This window comes from Prionailurus bengalensis, chromosome A2, assembly GCF_016509475.1.
Source record: "Prionailurus bengalensis isolate Pbe53 chromosome A2, Fcat_Pben_1.1_paternal_pri, whole genome shotgun sequence".
Classification (NCBI taxonomy): Eukaryota; Metazoa; Chordata; class Mammalia; order Carnivora; family Felidae; genus Prionailurus; species Prionailurus bengalensis.
This window is the reverse complement of record NC_057348.1, coordinates 130,216,402-130,238,877: the sequence shown is the minus strand read 5'-3', so window position 1 is coordinate 130,238,877 and position 22,476 is coordinate 130,216,402. Positions and strand designations below refer to the sequence as shown.

Below are 22,476 nucleotides of genomic sequence, written 5' to 3'. Positions count from 1 at the left end.
ACCCCTGTAGCCATACTTCCCATCAACCACTGTATGTTTTAGTCTGTCTGTAAGCAGAGCTACTCATTATGTGTCACCTACTCCAAGAAGCAAAGGAATTTTGCTATTGTTAACAGACCTATTTTGCTCTAATCTGCCTCGATTTGAGTGTTGCTTTTTTATCTGCCAAATCTGTTAGTGGGGGAACTATCGTCAAGAATTTTTTCCCAAACATAGTGTTGAAATAGCACATGTGCAGACCACTAGCATATCAGGCCTATTTTGATTTTGTTCAAATTGGTTGATTTAGAGGCTGGAGTTTGTGAATGCACTATTCATTTTGTAATGGTATTGTTAAATCATTAAAATGCACTTTTATTAAGGGTGTGTATGTATGTGTGTAGTAGTAGTCTTTTAAGTAGCAAACTTAAAATATTTACTCAGCCACTTTGTAAAAAATAAAAAAAAAGAGAGAGGTGGTTCAAACAAAAACCTACAAAGCACACAGATATAATTTTAAATGTGTTGAAATATATTGGTTTTCTCCTGGAATTCCAAGTTCATTGCCTCCCCAAATTGATTTGTATGAGAGAGCTAGAAATTCATAAGCCAGAGACCACTGTATCAGTTATTTCCAATGTGTTTGCTACATACTCTTTATAAAGGGTGGTTTAGATTTCATCCTTTATAGGACTTACTTAGTTTCTCTGTTTCATGTCCCGTCTGTTTCCTGGTCAGTCCAGGTCACTGGCAAATGATGCCATCATCAAAAGTTTGTCTTAATGGAGGAAGGTGACCAGTCACACTGGTATTCCCCCATGGATTTGAAAGTTAGGGTACTTTCTTGTACACACTGCTGTCAGGAAGTCTTAAAAATCTCCCAATTTTGTGAGCTTACTTGTGTGGTTATGTTTCTTCTAGTGATCTGCTTCTTTTTGTGGAAAGGTTTTTTTACTAGGAAAAAAAATATATATTGCTTTTGATTCTTCTAATGTTTGAAAGCTATATTAAGTAAAAGTGAATTCAACGTTGCCAAACTTACCAGTATTTATCTTCAAAAACTTTCTGGTAACATTGTGTTTACTTCTTTCTCACTCACTGTTTACCCGTAATCTAATTCTCATAGGAAAGGTAAAAGCATGCTGTCAGTGTGTTTGCCTAAGTTTGGTCATTGGCATCAAATTTCTTCTTTCTTGTGGCAGTAAGTTTTATAAATAACCAATTGAGAAAAAAAAATTGGTGTATGTGTTCATAGAATATGGCAGTTTGGATCTTATTTGTTTTATAGCTTGATGGTAAGGAACAGTAAGCCAACTTTGTCTTGCATAACTGAATTATTCTACATCTGTGTTCATAAAGCCTAACCTGGATTCTTCCAGCAGTGAGATCATTTTGTCTGTGAATTTAGAAAAAGATTTAAATTGTAACTCTACCCTTTGCAGTCCTGTCATTTTATTCCATGTGGGTATTTCTTCTACTCTAAGTGTTGTGTCTATAAAGTATTGAGACTGGCTTCTTTGAGCCACCCTGCTAGGCTGTCATTTTGTAATCACACCTCATAAATGAAATGAGGGAAATATTGAAAAATGGTGAGACTTGACAACACCTTCATTCTTCGTCCCTGTATTCACCTCCTAAATGTGCATTTTCAGTGTCGCAACTTCAGACCGGCAGAGGCTGGCCTTTACTTTTCTTGGGTATTAGCAATGAGGGTGGGGGCCCTTTTATAAAAGTGTAAATATAATATATTTTACTTTATATGTATGTTATAGCAGTTCATTTTATGAACTAAAGTTTTTCTTGATAGAGTACCTTATTATACTTACAAGTTATATATATATTATATACATATAATATATATATAAAAAACATATGTATGTATGTGTATGTATATAATATATATGTATATATTTATACATACACACACACATACACTCACAGAAACATTTATCTCTAAAACCATGGTTTTAATTTTCCTACTAGGTGAAATGAGGAATGATTTGTACATCACTATAGAAAGGGGTGAATTTGAAAAAGGAGGGAAGAGCGTGGCCAGAAATGTGGAAGTCACTATGTTCATTGTGGAGAGTAGTGGCCAGATCTTAAAGGTACGTGGATAGTGGGTACTTTCTGGTAAAACAATTCCACATCATTGTTCGGGGTTCATCTTTAATGTGATTGGTTAACTTCTGATTTACAGTCTTTTCCACCTTATGTTTCTTCTCCGCCCCAGGGTAGTTTTCTGTCCTTTTTTATTAAATCACTGAAATACCTTCCAGAAGAGACAGTAGAAGAACAGAAAGGCTTTTATAGTTTGATTGTTTAAGGAATCATGGCAGTAATTTCCTCGGAGCAGCTATTCCTTAAATGTTGCATTTTTAGTATCACCCCACTCTTCCCCTTTCATCTGTCATACTTTTGGAGATGAACACTTTGTCTTGGGCGACTGGTTAAAAAAAATAAAAACTACCACATTGAATCCTGTCTGTTTTCATTTTGGTCAAGACAGGGCTTGAGGAATGGGGTGCTGTTGATGATTGGGGTGATAGGAGCAGGTCCTTAATGGAAGGAGTGTTTCACGTGAGCCTCAGGGAGGCACCGAACAGGCTTGTGACTGCAGCAGGCTGAGGACTTTGCCGCATAGTTGAACTCCAAATTGGGCGTGCAATTGCCCATCTTGCACTTGTCACAGAGGTCCACCCCTGGCTCCGGAGGCCCTGGGAGATGTGCATGGGGATTAAGTGGACACACCTGCTAACAGGTGCAAGTGTAGAACAGCGAGGGCCCAGGGAGGGCCCACATGAAGTGCTGTTTGGGGAGCAGGCAGATAGAGCAAAGCAATTGCTCTGCTGTTTTTCAAATAATCTTTCATTGAAGCTGTCTTTAACCTGCATGTTTCCTTTGTTAGGATTTTATCTCCTTCGGCTCTGGAGAGCCGCCAGCTAGTGAGTACCACTCCTTTGTGCTTTATCATAACAACAGTCCCAGGTGGTCCGAACTGCTGAAACTTCCTATTCCTGTGGATAAATTCAGGGGCGCACACATCCGCTTTGAATTTCGGCATTGTTCCAGTAAGTGTTTTCTTGGGGCTGGCTCTCTTGTGTGGGGGTAGTGTCCTTACTGAGCTATAGTGACCACGTGGGCTACTCTGCAGAAAGTATGACAAACCAGAGACCCTGGAGAGGGAGAAATGAAGCGGAGTGGAGTCCTGAAAGGTGAGTGGGCTCACTTCTTCTCAAAGAACCAGTAACGTCTGTGGAAACACACAGGAAGGACAAGGAAGGAAAAAATACCTGTGGAAGTCTACAGGGTTCTTCTTAAGGTGTTCATTTTCATAAAAATTAGTTGATCACTTTCATAGTCTAGAAAGATCAGAAAGGGGAGACACGGCATTAAAAACGTGTCTGGCTTATGGTGCTTGGGGCAGTCCTGACCCACCTGCTGCTTCTCCAGCAGAGAGCTCATCCAGCTCTCAGACACCTCCCGGGAACCCAGGAGGAGTTTTCTAGGCCTGTAAAGTGCCTAGGAAAGCCTCTGATTGGCTCAGATATATATCTGATTTGCATATACCTGCATCACAGTGCAGTCTCAGACAGTATTCTAATGACAGGCTAGTAATGTCAGTCCGAATAGGCCTTAGAGATGACATGAAGTAATCGCTTCATTTTACAGATTTAAAAAACCCAAGATGTAGAGATGTTATAGGTTTTGCCCATGTGAACATTGCTATCCCTAAAATTGTCATTTCTTGACATCTCTATTTTAATTCTCCTCTCAAGCCCCTACTCCTGGCCCGCTCCAGTCCCCAGTCCAGGGATCTTCTGGTATCCCTGTGTCCCTGAAATGTGTCTTAGACACTACCAGAAGTGTACATTGTGACTGGAGAAGGTTCTGGTGAATCTTGCTTCAGGAACAGTGTAATACATGGTAGGTACAAAAGAGTCACATTATTGGAGAAGCAGCAGACTCCTCTTTAGTCTGGAATGAATGGGGGCATTGCCAATAGATGAGCGGTGACTTCACCTGAGCGCTGTGTAGTGCACCAGGATTCAGAGAGAAGAGGACTGTCCACTACAGGGATAATAGCATGTTTTTGGAATTGGCTCAGGAAGCTCCAGTAGTTTTGCTTTTGTGGACGTCTTAGAATGTAGGGAGTTGACTAGCAAGGTCTTAACATTCTTCCAAATTCCCAGAGGAGTGTCATGGAAAGGACTTGGAGGGGGAAAGCATAAAGCACTTGGAATGGTGCCATAGCATTCCTTCCCCAATCCCTGTTACCAGTTCTCAGTTGAGCCTCATATGAGCTTTGAGCTTTAAGGTAAGAAAAAGATAGAGGAAAGTAAAGATGAACTGAGAAAAAAGGGAGAAAGCATTTGGAGAAATTTAGATAGAGAACTTGGAAAATGAAATAAAGGCTATTTTCAGTAAAACGTATTACTTCTGTCCTCTTGTCCTTGTACTTCAAACATTGTTCAGTTTTTTTTTTAAATACTGATTGTTAAAATTCAGAAGAAATGGCACAAGCATGAAGAAGAAAAATCCCCATAATCCCATCAACTATGAATAACCAGGCAATCATTTCATCACATGAGCTTCCAGATATTTCTCTGTATACATATATTTATTTAAAAAGTATTTTTTATTCATGACACGCATGTTTACTGAACACCTACTATGTGTCAAGCACGTTACTGGGCATTGGAGATACATGAGTGAACATAGCAGAATACCTCCTCTCATAGAGCTTTTGTGCTAAAAAGGGGAGACAGACAATATCTGAGCAAATAAATGCATACTATACCAGGTACTGATAAGTGCAGTAAAGAAGATTATATTGGATTTAGGTGCTGGAAAGTGATGATGCTGTATTGTTATTTTACAAAGGCTGATCAGAAAGGAGCTCTCTAATAAGGAGATGTATAAGCAGCAACCTAAAAGAAATAAAGGCATGAGCCCTTGGGTATCTGGGGAAAGAATATTACAGGCAGAGAGAACAGTGAATACAAAACGCTTAAGGTTGAAACCTGCTTGGCATTTTCAAGGAATAGCAAGGAGGCCAGAATGAGCAGCTGGGAGAGTTTGGAGATGAGGCCAGAGACAGAGCAGGGGAGCCAGATCCCATATTGTCTTCTAAGTCATGGGGAAGACTTGGGACTTTGTTTGCAGGGAGGAGAGCCATTAGAGGATTTAGATTAAGGATAAGCCTGGCTGCTTTGAGATGAAAGGTTGTAGGTGGGAATAGAAAACCATGTAGGAGGCTTTTGCAGTCCCCCAAGTAAGAGGTTAAAGTGGTTTGCATTAGGACGGTAGTAGGCCAGTTCTTTTTTGCAGATTTATTGATAGACTAGATGTGAAGGAAGGGGAAAAGTCAAGGATGACCCTGAAGATTTTGGCCTAAGAATGAAGTGATCATTTAATGAAGTGGGGGAAGGCAACAGGAAGAATCTTTTTGGAGAGCAAAACCCAAATATTACATATTAAATCTGAGAAGTCTTTTAGACATTAAAGATGTCAGATAGACAGTTGAATGAGGTCCAAGCTGGAGACAAACTTGAGGACAACACAAGGCCCATTGTTGTGCTGTAAATACTTAATAACCAGCACTTGGCCTGGGGGAGAGGAGAGCCCTGAATTATAGTATTTGCTGATTTCCATCAAGTAAATGCTCCCACCATGGCTAAATTCAAGCTACCAACATGACCATCACTGAACTTGGAGTTGAGGATAGATGCACACTGTCATCTCCTGTGAGCCAGTACAGGCCAGCTCCAGCATATCACCAATGCCCATGATTTTCAGAGCCATGAGACTGGATGCAATTGGATTCCTAAAGAGTAAATTTAGATAGCAGAGGCAAGTTCAAGGGTGGATTTCTGGGGTACTTTCACATTTAGATCTTGAGAGAATGAGAAGAAGCCATTAAGGAAATTAAGAGGGAGTAGCCAGTGAGGTAGAAGGAGAATCCAGAAATAGAATCCAGGAAGTTAATTGAAGAAAGATTTTCAAGAGGGGAATTGATCTGATATGTCAGGTGCCAATGATAATTAAGTTGAGGACAGAGGAATTACCACCCTGTTTGGCATCATGGAAGTCATTGAATCTGACAAGTGGTTTTAGTGGATTTGTGGTGATGAAAGTCTGGCAGGAGTGAGTCCAAGATTGAGATAGAGGAAAGGAAGGGCAGGCAGTAAGTACAGACAAATCTTTTCAGAAGCTTTGCTAGAAAGAACTCAAGAGAGCAGAGATATGAAATAGTAACATAGTAACTATAATGCAACTGGGGTCACAGGAGGGTTGTTGTTGTTTTCTTTTTTAAGATAGAGTTCTAAAGCATATTTGGTGGAAATGATCTGGTAGATATGGAAAACTGGTGATGTAGAAGAGAGATGGGACAAGTGTAGGAGGAGTTCCCTTGCATTAAGGGAGCATGGGGTCCAGCGCTCTGGGTTGAGTGGACGATGGAGGCATGGTGCCGGAGAGCCGAAGCAGGTGCATTCCTCGGTGGAACATGTGGGAGTCCTCTCTGCATCTGCTCAGAGTGAGGGAAGGGCTGAGGTATGGGAGGCTTGAGAAGGGAAGAGGATGGATGAAATCACCATCTAGAAAAGTGAAAAGGTGAGTTGGGTAGAAATATGTGGAAGGTTTTCCCAGCTAAGTGTCCATTTGCGGTTAATGTGCATTAATTTAAGTGAGATCGGTCTGGCATAGGTGTAAGTGCAAGTTGGGTTTCAACCCACAATATTATAATGGGAAGTGTGGAGGAGTAGCTGGTTGAGGGGATCCTAAGTGATTAGAAGGGTGGGGTGTAGAAATGGGAAGTGAGAGCTGATGGGCGTGGAGAGAGGGTCAGTAAATCAGAGGTCCCTGGGCACAATTGTTGGAGCTGGGGTATTAGAAAAAATGAATTGGCAAAATTAGGAGGTAGAATCGATGAACTTAGGGTCCTCATTAGTGAAAGGGGATCATATTGTGCCTAATAATCCATTCAATTTATTAATGCTGATCTAGTAACTTGGGACAGAAGACCATATACTTTAAACTTTGCTATTTAGTTGTTTTTTTTTTTTTTTATAACAAGGCATATTTGGGGAAACTGTTGCTGTGTTTCTTAACCTTTGCTAATTTTACTCATTCACAGAATCTTTCTAGCCTTCCAAATTGAATACCAAAAACCACACCAAAAAGATAGTGACATAAACTTAGGAAATTACTTCTCAGTATGTGTTCTCCCCTAAATCATGAGTTCCATAGCCAGCTTTCTCATTGATGTAGAAATCTCATCCTAGAGATCTTCACTGTGCTTTTCATTTCACTTTTAAAAACACTGATATTTTCCCAGTTTCTTTATGGGGTTGAAATTAATAACTTTAAAAGAAAATCCTTTGCTGTAATCACATTTTCGGGGGCCCCCCATGCTAGAGGCCAAAACTGGAGAGGCAAAATTACTATTCTCTGTGTGGTGCCCCACTCCCCTGTGGCTGAATGCCAGAAGCAATCATGAGGAAATGATGTATTACTAAAGCCTCTTGTCTGAACTTCAGGGTCACCATATCTCACTCCTCTAGCTCTAATCCTCATTCCAAAGCTGGACTCTTCCATCAAGTATAACTCTCCACTTGCACACATGAGTGGGAAAGAATAACCATCCAGCCCCCGATAGGCTGCAAGGCCCTGGAACTCCTCCCTACACATCCAAATACAAGGAGACAGTCCAGTTGAACCAACCAGTTTCTTTGAACGTTTTATCCATTTTTGGAGAAATGGAAGCTTGTTGGAAAAAATTGGAATGGTACTCAGGATGTAGAGCAGGTTACCCAACATCATGTGATCTCATTTTCCCTCAGTTTCCTTCTCTACAAATAATTGCCAATGATACTTGACCTTTCCAGCCATTGTAATTCTTCACTGGGCATCTGAAAACCTCATTGCCTCATTTCCATCTTACAGAATACTCCTGCAATAAGCTCTTCTTAAACTATAGATTGCAATTCATTCTGTTTTCCAGCACGTCCAAGATCCCAAGGAGGTAGCTTCCATAGGGCTGTCTTCACACAGGTGGACATAGGGAAGGTTCTTTTATAGACCAAGGCAGAGCTTAGAAACTACCTTTGCACAAGTAGTAAGCAAAACATTGAACTTCACATTCATTCACTCACTTCTTCATTTATTTAACATATACGTACTGAGAATCTACTATGTTCTTGGTACTTGTTGAGATACCAAGCTCAGAATAAAATAAAATAGAAGGATCCTGCCCTCGGTGCTGCTTACACCTGGGGATAGAGGGGAGGATGTGATGAGAAAAAATAGGCAATCCAGAATTTTTTTTTTTTAATTTTTTTTTTTAACGTTTTTATTTATTTTTGGGACGGAGAGAGACAGAGCATGAACGGGGGAGGGGCAGAGAGAGAGGGAGACACAGGATCAGAAACAGGCTCGAGGCTCCGAGCCATCAGCCCAGAGCCTGACGCGGGGCTCGAACTCACGGACCGCGAGATCGTGACCTGGCTGAAGTCGGACGCTTAACTGACTGCGCCACCCAGGCGCCCCCAGAATTTTTTTTAAAACATAATTTCAGAGAGTCCCATGAAGAAAATTAGTCAAGCAGCATAGTTTGGAGATTATGGGGCAGGAATATGGGTTGGAAGGTGGCTACTGTAGATAGAGGTCTCCTAAGAAAAGCTGTTTACTGTTGTGTTTAGGGAGCTGCTGAATGTGGATTGTATTTCTGGATGATCACACTCGTTGGCAATTTGTGAATCGGAACACAGGTCTGTAAATAGGTGCTTAAAGAAGCAAATAATTCTTTTTTTTCTCACAGCAAAGGAGAAAGGAGAGAAGAAATTGTTTGGTTTCTCCTTCGTCCCCCTGATGCAGGAAGATGGTAGGACTCTTCCAGATGGCACTCATGAGCTCATCGTGCATAAGGTAATGTCAGTCAGATGTTGACGATGGGCCTGAATTATTAATTCATTATCTTATTACCACTCTGGAAAAGAGAAAAAAATGACTGAAAAGAATACTCTTTTGGAAGATTGCTAGCAAGGAGCGTATCTTTTTTAAGGCATTGTCTCTGTATTCTGTGTGATCCTAAAACCTCTTTTCAAGATGATTTATATCTTTTTTAATTTAGGTGTACATATGTGGGTAAGTCTATGTGTTGACATTAAAGTCCTTTCTGTTGCCCTGAGAGTATTAAATAACCTTACAAATAAGTTTTTAAAATTTTCCATTGCATACATGCTTTCGGATCTAGATCTATATACCCTCAGGAGTGAATTTAGCAGGGTCATCATTATGTGTTTCTTATCCTCTGCTCTCACCAAGCAAGTAGAGAATCGCCAGTTCTTTGTCATAACAACTTTAGCGGTTGTTACTTTCTATTCTGTGCGTCAAGAATTGTCATAAAAGCTTTGGGAACAAAGTATACAGCAGTAGGCAATAAAAAGAAAATTCACAAAACAAGAGCTCATTAGAAGTTATCCAAAAATACTAGTAATGAAGAAGTATAGAATAGAAATACTAGTAACTATAAAACAAAGAATTAAAAGATACCGTTTTTCTCCAAAATATTTCTCCTTCGCCTTTCTCTGTCTCTGTGCTCACATGACTTTCCAGACTAATCAGTTAATACCTGGGCTAACTGGTTCTGCCCACCTGCGTCTCGTCTCCAGGTTTCATCCCATCAGGATGACCTATCTAAGGTGCATGTCTGACCAGGCCACTTCCCAATTTAACCCCCCTGAAAAACTCCTGACTTCATAGAAAATAAATAATAGGCTTCTCAGAATTGTGCAAGGCTTCCCAACCCCCTACTGCTTCACCTCTCAACATTCCTGGATTTGATGCCATGGCCACATCCAGCTCCTTCTAGTTCCTTCCCTCACTAGCTGTTGGTTCTCTCTGCTTTGCCTCTGCCAATGGCACTCCTGGAGTCTTCTCTTCCTCTCCCTCTCCCTGTGGTTAACTCCTGCTCATCCTTGGATGCTCACCTTGACCACAACCTTTATCAGAAGAATGGTCCTCACTATCTGCCCCTACTCCCTGTGTTTCTAGCTGGTCAACTTCCCTCCTCTGAGTTCTCAGGGTTTCTGCACACATCTCTTACCATTGTACTCATAATATTGTCCCATATTTGTCTGATGCTCCCTCAGTTTACTCCAATAGATTTATGAGTCCCTTAAGAATGACAACTTGGGTCACAGGGGTTCTGGCACATGGTAGATGTGCAACAAAGATTTATTGAATGAATGAAGGAGTACAAACAAAAACTTTCTTCACGTTTGGATTATTGCTAATAAAATGAGGGATGATGCACAACAACCTGGCAGCCTCCTCTGGTATGTGCATGCATGTGTATGTGCATATTTCGTTAATCATTCATTTTCTAGTTATTTGTTCAATGAATTTACTGACCACAAACTACAAGTCAGTTGGTATTCTAGGTACTGGAAATATAGCGGCTAACAAAATAGTTTAAGTCCCTTGTGTTTCTGTCCCTTCTATTTCTTCTACTTCGAAAAGTGACTTAAAGAAGCTTACAGTGTTAAATACAAAGATGGGGCACTGGGTGGCTCAGTCGGTTAAGAGTCTGGCTCTCGATTTCGGCTCAGGTCATGATCTCAGGGTTTGTGAGTTTGAGCCCCCCTAGATCTCCGTGCTGGCAGTGTAGGAGCCTGCTTGGGATTCTCTCTCTCTCCTTCTCTCTGTCCTTCCCCTGCTTGCTCTCTCTCTCTCAAAATAAATAAATAAACTTAAAAATTGAAAAAGTAAAATAAAATACTGAGACAAAATATTTTAAACTTTTTTAATGTTTATTTCCTTTTGAGAGAGACAGAGACAGAGACAGAGACAGAGTGTGAGTGGGCAAAGGGCAGAGAGAGGGAGACACAGAATCTGCAACAGGCTCCAGGCTCTAAGCTGTCAGCACAGAGCCTGATGCAGGGCTCGAACTCAAATGGTGAAATCCTGACCTGAGCCAAAGTCGTACACTTAACTGACTGAGCCACCCAGGTGCCCCCAAAGACAAAAGATTTTATTTTATTTTATTTTTTATTTTTATTTTTTTAATTGAATATCTTTTAATTTATTCTTTTAAATTTACATCCAAATTAGTATATAGTGCTACGAAGATTTCAGGAGTAGATTCCTTAGTGCCTCTGACCGATTTAGCCCATCCCCTCTCCCACAACCCCTCCAGTAACCCTCAGTTTGTTCTCCATATTTATGAGTCTCTTCTGTTTTGTCCCCCTCCCTGTTTTTATATTATTTTTATTTCCCTTCCCTTATGTTCATCTGTTTTGTCTCTTAAAGTCCTCATATGAGGGAAGTCATATGATTTTTGTCTTTCCCTGACTAATTTCACTTAGCATAATACCCTCCAGTTCCATCCACGTAGTTGCAAATGGCAAGATTTCATTCTTTTTGATTGCCAAGTAATACTCCAGTGTGTGTATATATATATATATATATATATATATACATACACACACACACGTATATATATATATATATATATATATATACGTGTGTGTGTGTGTATGTATATATATATACGTGTGTGTGTGTGTGTGTGTGTGTGTATATATATATATATATATATATATATATATATACATCTTCTGTATCCATTCATCCATCAATGCACATTTGGGCTCTTTCCATACTTTGGCTATTGTCGATAGTGCTGTTATAAACATTGGGGTGCATGTGTCCCTTCGAAACAGCATACCATGGGGCGCCTGGGTGGCGCAGTCGGTTAAGTGTCCGACTTCAGCCAGGTCACGATCTCGCAGTCCGTGAGTTTGAGCCCCGCGTCGGGCTCTGGGCTGATGGCTCAGAGCCTGGAGCCTGTTTCCGATTCTGTGTCTCCCTCTCTCTCTGCCCCTCCCCCGTTCATGCTCTGTCTCTCTCTGTCCCAAAAATAAATAAACGTTGAAAAAAAAATTTTTTTAAAAAAGAAACAGCATACCTGTATCCCTTAGATAAATACCTAGTAGTGCAATTGCTGGGTCGTAGGGTAGTTCTATTTTTAACTTTTTGAGGGATCTCCAGACTGTTTTCCAGAGTCGCTTCACAAGTTTGCATTCCCACCAGCAGTGCAAAAGAGATCCTCTTTCTCTGCATCCTTGCCAACATTTGTTGCCTGAGTTGCTAGTGTTAGCCATTCTGACAGGTGTGAGGTGGTATCTCATTGTGGTTTTGATTTTTATTTCCCTGATGATGAGTGATGTGGAGCATTTTTTTATGTGTCAGTTGGCCATCTGGATGTCTTCTTTGGAGAAGTGTCTATTCATGTCTTTTGCCCATTTCTTCACTGGATTTTTTGTTTTTTGGGTGTTGATAGATATGAACCCTTTATCTGACGTGTTGTTTGCAAATATCTTCTCCCATTCTGTCGGTTGCCTTTTAGTTTTGCTGATTGTTTCCTTCTCTGTGCAGAAGCTTTTTATCTTGATGAGGTCCCAGTAGTTCATTTTTGCTTTTGTTTCCCTTGCCTCCAGAGATATGTTGAGTAAGAAGTTGCTGCGGCCAAGATCAAAGAGGTTTTTGCTTGCTTTCTCCTCGAGGATTTTGATGGCGTCCTGTCTTACATTTAGGTCTTTCATCCATTTTGAGTTTATTTTTGTGTATGGTGTAAGAAAGTGGTCCATGTTCATTCTTCTGCATGTCGCTGTCCAGTTTTCCCAGCACCACTTGCTGAAGAGACTGTCTTTATTCCATTGGGTATTTTTTCCTGCTTTGTCAAAGATGAGTTGGTCATACGTTTGTGGGACCATTTCTGGATTCTCTATTCTGTTCCATTGATCTGAGTGTCTGTTCTTGTGCCAGTACCATGCTGTCTTGATGATTACAGCTTTCTAGTATAGCTTGAAGCCCGGGATTGTGATGGCTCCTGCTTTGGTTTTCTTTTTCAAGATTGTTTTGGCTATTTGGGGTCTTTTCTGGTTCCATACAAATTTTAGGATTATTTGTTCTAGCTCTGTGAAGAATGCTCGTGTTATTTTGATAGGGATTGCATTGAATATGTAGATTGCTTTGGGTAGTATCGACATTTTAACAATATTTCTTCTTCCTATCCAGGAGCAGGGAATATTTTTCCATTTTTTTGTGTCTTCTTCGATTTCTTTCATAAGATTTCTATGGTTTACAGTGTATAGATTTTTCACCTCTTTGGTTAGATTTATTCCTAGGTATTTTATGTTTTTTGTGGTGCAATTGTAAATGGGATCGATTCCTTCATTTCTCTTTCTATTGTCTTCATTATTGGTGTATAGGAATGCAACTGATTTCTGTGCATTGATTTTATATTCTGCAACTTTGTTGAATTCACGGATCAGTTCTAGCAGTTTTTTGGTGGAATCTTTTGGATTTTCCATATACAGTATGATGTCACCTGTGAAGAGTGAAAGTTTGACCTCCTTCTGGCTGATTTGGATGCCTTTTATTTCTCTGTGTTTTCTGATTGCTGAGGCTAAGCCTTCCAATACTGTATTGAATAACAGTGGTGAGAGTGGACATCCCTGTCATGTTCCTGAAGCTTTCAGTTTGTCCCCATTGAGGATGATGTTAGCGTTGGGTCTTTTATATATGGCTTTTATGATCTCGAGGTATGATCCTTCTGTCCCTACTTTCTTGAGGGTTTTTATCAAGAAATGATGCTGTATTTTGTCAAATGCTTTCTTTGCATCTGTTGAGAGGATCATATGATTCTTGTCCTTTCTTTAATTGATGTGATAAATCACATTGATTGTTTTGGGGATATTGAACCAGCCCTGCATCCCAGGTATAAATCCCACTTGGTCATGGTGAATAATTTTTTTAATGTATTGTTGGATCTGGTTGGCTAATATCTTGTTGAGAATTTTTGCGTTCATGTTCACCAGGGAAATTTGTCTATAGTTCTCCTTTTTAGTGGCGTCTTGGTTTGGTTTTGGAATCACGGTGATGCTGGCTTCATAGAAAGAGTTTGGAAATTTTCCTTCCATTTAGAAGTCAGTAAAACAAATAGAGTTCAATGTACTAGAACTAAAATGATCTGTTTATCTCACCATTAGGTGAGAGGTGCTTTATGTAAGATATATGACAGGCAATGTCTTTAGCTACAGTTTTCCAAAAAGCATAATGGTACTTTGTATGAGTGTTGGTGATATTGCCTCTGTGTAACATTAAATCTTGACCCAGAAAAGGCAGGGCTAAGGTCGTTAAAACTGAGCTTCCAGCTTCCTAATAATATATAGAAGAATGGATCACTTTCATATGGCATATCAAGTATGGGCTTTCACACCTACAGGTCAGACAGTGTTTTGGGGCAGGTGCTAAGTGTCCAGTCAAGTCCAGGTTGACTCCTCTAAATGAGTGTGAATAATACCAAGATTCATAGTTGATTTTTAGAGACATCATTACACCTAAAATGCCAGGCGGACAGGGAGTGGAGCTTGCTTCTCCGCAGAAGCATTGAGGAGCTCAACTGGTACCGACTTCCAGACAGAGAACCACTTTTTTTCTGATACCAGTTGCCTGTCATGGACCTACTGTCAAGGGCAAAACTTTTCTCAGAAGTAGAGCTTTGAATCTGCTCAAGCCCTTATACAATTTTTTATGGGCCTGTTTAGAATTCCGATCCATAAGGCATAGGAAAATTCATTTATTTGAGCTTGAGCAATTTAAAAGACAGGTGTTCCCAGTGATCTTCCTCGACCACAAAGGAGGCCCGGGATGATGCCTGTAAGTTGTCTAATTTTGGGCAGACCTACTTTGAGTAGACCCATCAGGAAGCATTAGTTCCATAGAAGAACCATAAGTAGCTATGTTGTCTTATGATTAGGGTTATTCAATGTTGCTTATTTGAAGAGGTGTGGGATACTTGCCAACTCTAACAACTTTTGTTTTTAGTCTAGTTGATGCCATGGTTTTCTTTTTCATAGTACTGAGCCAGCAAGTTCACTTTCAGCCTGAGGCCACTTGGAGTTTATGATTGTAAAACCATAGTATGAGCATAATGCTTATCCTTCTCCCATGGCAGGAGGGCACACAGCATGCTGATAATTGCAGTCTTGAATTTACTATTTTAGAAAAAGTAGAAAAGATAGGAGGAGGAGGAGATTTCAAATCATTGAATAAAAAAAATAGCCCATTTAATAAGTAGTGATGAGATGACCACGATGGGTGTTGGAGCAAAAGAGCTACCTTGCTTCTTCTAACAAAGCAAGTTTCAGATTAAAGGTAAAACAAACAAACAAACAAACAAAAAAAAGCCTTAAAAATATGACTGAACATTTTATAATATTCAGGTAAGGAGGGCTTTCCTAATAATGGCTCACAGGTTAGAACTCAAGTACAGAAAAAAAGTTGTCAGTTTGACTGTATAAAATTTAAAACTTCTTTGTTGATGAAACCATCGTAGTCAAGGCAGAGAGAGACATGAGAAGCTCTGACAGTGGGAACACAGCTTAGAAAGGGTGGCTGTTTCCAATTCACCGTGAATTCTTCCAGATCAGCCCCCATGAGAGCTGTTGGCAAGACTGCACCATTCTGCCTGTCACACCACTTCCCTCTACTTAGCAGAGAAGACAGAAGCTGTCGGACAGGATCTTGCCTCACTTCCTGTGCTGTCTCCTTTACCACCTGCAGGCTTATCTGCCTCCATCCCTTCCCTCCTGCATCCTGTCTCAGATGACGGGACAAGGCTCCTTCTCTCCAAGGGTCATTCTTCCACCTGCTTCCTTCAGGATCTTCCTCCCTCCTGACTCCCTGGAGACTCTGCTCCTCCCAATGTCCCCTCTTCCTCCTGCAACTATGTCTGCTTCCTTTCTTCTGGCAGTATTCTCTCAGATTAATAAACCTGCTCAAGCCTATTTCTTAAAAACAAAAACAAGACTTTTTAAATAGCCCCACAGTCCTCCTTCCCTTCCCACCATGGTCTGTGTGCATGAAAGGCCAGTCTTCCTTCACTGTCTCCACCTTCCTGCATTCCATTTGTTCCTCACGCTGCTTCTGTCCCCACAGCTCAAATGAAGTTTCTCCCTCGAAGTCACTAGTGCCATCCTGGGTCACATAACTCTTGTTTTATCACTCACTGTGAGAGAAATTTAAAATGCAACACCTGTAAAATTCAAAAAATTAAAAGTAAGCTGATAAGTTTAGCATAAAAGCATGCCATGCTGAACAGAAAAAGAAAAAGAAGGCTAAGGTAACTTAATAGGTGGACTTGGTCTTAACACTGAAGGTTATTAATGTGACATCCAGAAAGCCCCTTCATTCTAACAGATTATACCAGCATATCTTCATTCTTCCCACAGTGGCTAAAGCCACTGGCCGCTTTCAGAATCTTTCCTTACTTGCCTTCCTTGTAACATGTAACACTATTGATTACCCTTCCTAAAAACCCACATTCCTTGGTCTGCTTTACAATGTTCTCCTGAGCTCCATCCTTCTTCTCCTTTGAGGACCTCTCTCTCTTTATCCACCCTTTACATATGAGTGTTATCACACCTTTCATCCTTGGCCAATGTGTGTGACTTCTATAATCTAAAACCGTCTCAGGCTATTCCATGGGTTAGCTCACCACGTCTCTGCTGATAGGAGCCACACTGGATTTCCAGCCCACAGCTTTTACCAGCCTACTAACCATCTACATCTGGCTTCGCCAGGGACACCTCAAACTCAGCAGGTCCCAAACTGAGCTTTCCTCCTGCCCCCACTCATGCCGGCTATGGACAGAAACCCACAGTATGGACAGAAACCCACAGTTTTCCTTGGCTTTTCACATGCATCCTCCATATATAAATAGATGGTTGCAGAACTTCTCAGCTCTACCTCTTTGGCTGTACTTAATCTAGGGAATTGAAACCAGAGGTGAGTATTGGAATCACCTTGGGATTTTCCTAATTGAGAGGTTTAAGGCAGTTCTGAGGCTTTGTTTTTAAGTTTATTTATTTATTTTGAGAGAGACAGAGACAGTGTGGCGGGGGGTGGGGAGAGAGGGAGAGAGAGAGAATCCCAAGTAGGCCCCATGCTGCCAGTGCACAGCCCGACGTGGGGCTTGAACTCATGAAACTGTGAGATCGTGTCCTGAGCCAAAACTAAGAGTGAAACGCTAATTGACTGAGCCACTCAGGTGCCTCCTGAGGCCTTTTTGCATTGAAAATTCCCATGCTCCAGCCTTACTAAAGTGCATATAGTTGTCACAATATACTTGTACCATAAAAAAAAGAAAAGGTTGTTTATAAGATATTTTAGACTCACAGAAGAATTGCAAAAAATAGTACTGGAAATTCCCATATACCCTTCACCTAGCTTCTCCTTATTTAACATCTTACATAACCTTAGCATATTTATTGACACTAAGTTAACCTTTGTGCTATTGCACTTAATTGCCATGGCTCCATAGTCTCATGTATGTGCTTTTATTCTCCCAGTGCCTTTATATGTACCATTTCTTCTACATAAAATGTCACTCCCTCATTTGCTTGGCGAGTCTCTGATTCTGTTTGACTGAAGTCAAACAGCCCCTCTTCCATAAGCCTGATTTCCCTTCCTCAGCAGGGCTGGAACCCAGCGGCCCTAGTCACAACTTTGTCATGGGTCTTAATGGTGCAGAGGCCAGGTGCATAATTCCCTCAAGGACAGGGACTTTGTTTATTTCTTTGGTACATTCTTAATACCAAATTAAAGGACTGGCAAATAGGAATTTAATCAATTTTTAATAATATCCTTCAGGATGGCTAATTATACTGAAAGAGTCCCTAAAAGAAGGTATTTTGCTGCCACAACTATTTAAATCTGGTTATGATTAACGGGTAAAATATAGTGCCAATTGGATTGTCTGACTCACTGTATTTTTTAAATTTAATTCTTTACTTTCTGTAGATTACAGACCCTTAAGTTGATTAATGCACTCTGGATTTCAGTATGTGTTTATTTCTGCATAAATTATACATATGTTCATCGCTCCATCACATAGCTTATATTATTGCAGATACCCCGTTTCTGGAACACTGCTCAGGACTGACCAGTGCAGCTCTCTTTCACACAGCTAAAATGGTGGGTCAAACAAATAGTCTCTGGCACAATGCACCATTCATTGTCTATCAACTGGCTTCAGCCCTGGCCCGAGGAATAGTCTGTGAGCCAAGCTGTGTCATCTTAAAGCAGATTGAGACCACCACCGCTTCCCAGAACCTGCTTTTAGTTCTTCTGGGAGAGTCTGAGCACATTTGTCCTGTCAGGTCTGATTTTAATCTCAAGTGTAGTCAAGCAGAGGGCTGGTTCTTACTTCTTCCTTTCTAATTTGTAATAAATTAACTTCATGCCATTTTGAGAGGAGTCGCACAGATCCCAGCCTATCGAAGCAAACACAGAGAATTGTCCTTTACTGTGACAATGACATTGTTTTGTTCCTGTAATCCAGCAGCAGCCTCAAGAGGCTGTGGTCATGTTGCCTCGTTTCTCCCAGAAAGAGTGGCTCAGTTAATTGTCCCCTCGTCTATCATCATATATCCATAACACAGGTAATACATTAGCTGTGTCTGTCACAAGGGAACAGGGACAACAGGGTCTTATTATTCTCATGTCCTCATTGCCTTGTTCCATGCCTGCATAGGATTTGATAGAAAAAAGTTGTCCTTGTGCCCAACCCAAAGCAGTTGTTGCGCGAGTGTCCCCAGTATGCGAACGATTCATATTTCACCCCTCATCTAGTGTAGACGTATAACTGGACTGTACCATGGTGACAAAACCACTTTTCAATACATGTGGTACAGCTTTGTGGGAAGCTGCAGCTTTCTGGTGGTCAGCCTCAGACTCAAGAGCATTCCAACACGCAACCATGGCTGTTGTACCAGTATTTCCAATTAACACACGGGCAGTGCCACACCATACATCTTCATTATTGTGAGCTAATTGACTCTTAGGGGAGGTGGGGGAGGGGGATTCTTCATACCCATTTGTTTTCTCCATTCCATACCCTGGCTTGGATTGCCCTCCCAGCACAGATACTTCTCCCCACTGGCTGTAGAAGGCCCAAGGAATTTACTGCTTATTCTTCATCACTACCTGGCTTTTGCTAATGAACTGTGCATTTCCTTATGAAAGGCTGGACAACCTTTATGGCTTCAGCTCTAAAGGTTGACACCTGCCCCTACCCTATAGGCCCACCTTCTAGAACCCCATTTCTATTCACTGCTTCTCAATTCAGTTTCTCTTCAGTAGATTCTGTTTCATCAAGTAAACGAAAAGATGATCTCTCACTCACATGTTGTATTCCCAAGCTCTTGTGTCATGCCTTACCTGCTCCTGGCTGGCCTTGCTTCCCACTGCGTCCAGGTCAAGTGATCCTACATGCTCCATGTGGTTTCAGAACAGAGCCTAGTCATCTCGCTCTTGGCCTCATAGGTTTATATGACATGAAACCATTTCAGCAGCACAGACAACTCGAAGCTGCCTCCCAGAGTATCTCCCACAAATACACCTTTTTTTTTTTTAAAGTGAACTTTTTGGTCTTCCCTAGCCTTACCCACCATTCAGTATGTTACCTATAAATCAATGTGTACTTCATTATAGCAAAGTTCAAGACTTGGTTAAAACACCATCTGAAGGAGGCAGTGTTCTATAGTAGTTATGAACAGAAATTGTGGTTCTGATGATGTGACTTTGGGCAAATCACAAAGCTTCTCAGGTTACAGTGTCCTGCCTCATGAGGTTGTTACAAGAATAAGAAAATGCATTAAAGTGCTTTGCGGTGCCTGATATGTAGTAAACCCTCGTAAATGGTAATTTCTGGGATGGCTTTTGAAATCTCCAGTGTTTGTATGATGTGTTAAGGACGCATGCTGAGAACCTCAGAGAACAACAAAAGATTTGCTCTGAAATTGTTCTGTGCAATTTCTCAAGGCCACTTAAGTTCTTCAGGAATAGATTAAAACCTCCAACTCTAACCCCATACCTAGCATTATCTCCTTTGACTCCTACTGGACAAAAATAATCGGTGTCAAACCCCTGGCAAATGTTATCATCAAAAGGTTCATAGAGACCAAAGAGTGATTCTCTGCTTTACTTTACTGAATTACTCCACCTCCCCTTCCCCTACCACACACACACACACACACACACACACACACACGCACACCTGGCATTTTTAGCAGAAGGTCTTGAAATAGCTTTTGTGTCCTAGTATTTATGTTAATTCTTGTATTTGTACATGACTGAGCGTGATGGAGTTTAGCTATAAAAACTGTCAGGTGTCACACCTCAGACACACCTGCTGAGGTCTTGACCCCCCAGTGCTGGGGAGAAGTGAAGTGAACCAGGGCTAGCGACACTGATCCAGCCACAATGATTGGCCCAGGAGAAGGCAGTCAAATCTTGTATTCACAGTGCTCCCTAAGCACATGACACAGTCATTGTATCATCAATCACAGAAGTGGTCAGTCCATGACTACCGGCGGAGCTAGATGAGCGCATCAAGCAGGAATTCTAAGATGGTGCCGGAAGTGTTCACAAGCTAGGCAATCATTCGATGGGTGGGGGGATAAGAGCTTTATCTATAGGGGCAGAATTCCTGTGAACAGATGGAGCTTGGCAGACTAGGGCCGGCTCTAGCTCCTGAGGGGGAGGCCTAGAAATAGCTGGACAGTATGTCCGCTGAGTTTGTACGAGACTTTAGTCACAGTAGGAAGTGGTGGTTAGACAGATGGAGCACAAGTCAGGCCAAGGATGGCAGACCAGAGCATGTTCCTGACCCCACAGACCAGACCAGACCCAGGCAGGAAATAGGGGCAGTGGGATGCGCTGTGACTCATGCTATGACTTGCTGTGTTCCAAGCCCTGACACCAAGAATAAGACGGGAGGGGATGGCATTCTAGGCTTCCAGAACATTATTTTGCCTAAGCACTTTTTCCGAAGACATTTGAAGTGTTCACTTTGTTATGATTCTCTAAACTGTGTATGTGTGTTTCATGCGCTCTGCTGTCTCTATGAAATATCTCACAGTAATAAAAGAAAGCATTTGGAGTTATAACGTTGGAAGGGTATTATAGAGGTTGTTTATTGTGTTTATAGGTACTCCTGTTACTGGGCAGGTTTGCTAGTAAGAACATCTTGTAATCTGATTCTGTTTCTCTGAACTTGTTAGGTCTTTCTTAAAAATTTATTATTTTAAAATTTAGAAATATTTTATGAACCACACACAGTATTCTAGAATACCGAAGGATTTTGTGCTTAACCTCCTTCCTGTGACCAGGACACTAGCCTTGAAGATGTTTAAAGAAATTTTAAGGAATAAAACTCATATGAGTTTTAAAGTTTATACTCAGAATAACCTAAGTTATGCCAGTTCTATATCTGTTCAAATATTTTTTTCAGATTTGTAATCAAAAATCACTTTCATCATTACAAAGAAGTATAGAGATAACTCAAAATAAAATATAAACATTATACTCTCGTTACCTGGATGATGTTAACTATTAGTCCTCTAGTGTGTATCCTTCTAGATATTTTTCTGCATGAATTTTTATACCTAAATGACATTATAGGGCAATTTTACATTTATAATAAAATGGAGAGGAGGATGTAAATTTCTTATTTACACATGAATAACCTCTCCCATTATCAAAGTCACTCACCAGAACAGCACATTTTTTACCAAGGATGAACCTACTTTGACATATCATAATCACCCCAACTCCATAGTTTACCTGAAGATTCACCCTTGGTAGAGTACATTCTGTAGGTTTGGATAAAGAAATAATGCCATATGGCCATTATAATATGATACCGCCCAGGTGTGCCTGGGTGGCTCAGTCAGTTGTGTGTCCTACTATTGATTTTGGCTTAGGTCATGATCCCAGGGTTGTGGGATCAAGCCTCATGTTGGACTCCATGCTGAACATGGAGTCTGCTTATGATTCTGTCTCTCAAATAAAAAATGAAAATAAAAATAATTAAATTAAAAATATAATAATATTATACTACCCTAAAACTCCTCTGTGCTCTGCCTACTCATCCCTGCTCCAGCAGCCTCTGGAAACCACTGATCTTTTGACTGTCTGCATAGTTGTGCCTTTTCCAGAATGTCATATATTTGGAATCATACAGCATGTAACCTTCTCAGCTTGACTTCTTTCACTTGGTAATGTGCTTTTAAGGTTCCTCCATGTCTTTCCATGGATTGATAGCTCATTTCTATTTAGCACTGAATAATATCCCATTGTCTGGGTGTACCACAGTTTGTCCATTCACCTACTGAAGGACATCTTGGTTGCTTCATAATATTTATATTTTGTAATCTACTTTTTCAGTTAATGGTTTTCCAATCACTGATTTTTTTTTTTTATCTGATCTGGAGCTTAAGTCAATGTCTAAACTGAAAAAAAAAAATCCTTTTCAGCACACTGGTCCAATTCTGGGACCATATGTTGCACTTGGCTTATGTGTTAGTCTAGAACAATCCCTATTTTTATGACATCAGACTTGAAGAGACAAAGCCAGACATCCTG

At 40.7% G+C, this 22,476-nt stretch overlaps 1 protein-coding gene across 5 annotated transcripts in view; it reads left to right on the top strand.

Moving 5' to 3' along the window:
• Positions 1-22,476, top strand: part of DOCK4 (dedicator of cytokinesis 4) — a 434,026-nt gene that overhangs the window by 267,089 nt on the left and 144,461 nt on the right. For all 5 annotated transcript variants that reach the window (XM_043589284.1, XM_043589283.1, XM_043589286.1 and 2 more), the window contains exons 14-16: positions 1,963-2,087; positions 2,888-3,050; positions 8,801-8,907. In XM_043589284.1, the coding sequence (XP_043445219.1) occupies positions 1,963-2,087; positions 2,888-3,050; positions 8,801-8,907 (395 nt within the window). The remainder of the gene's footprint in view (positions 1-1,962; positions 2,088-2,887; positions 3,051-8,800; positions 8,908-22,476) is intronic.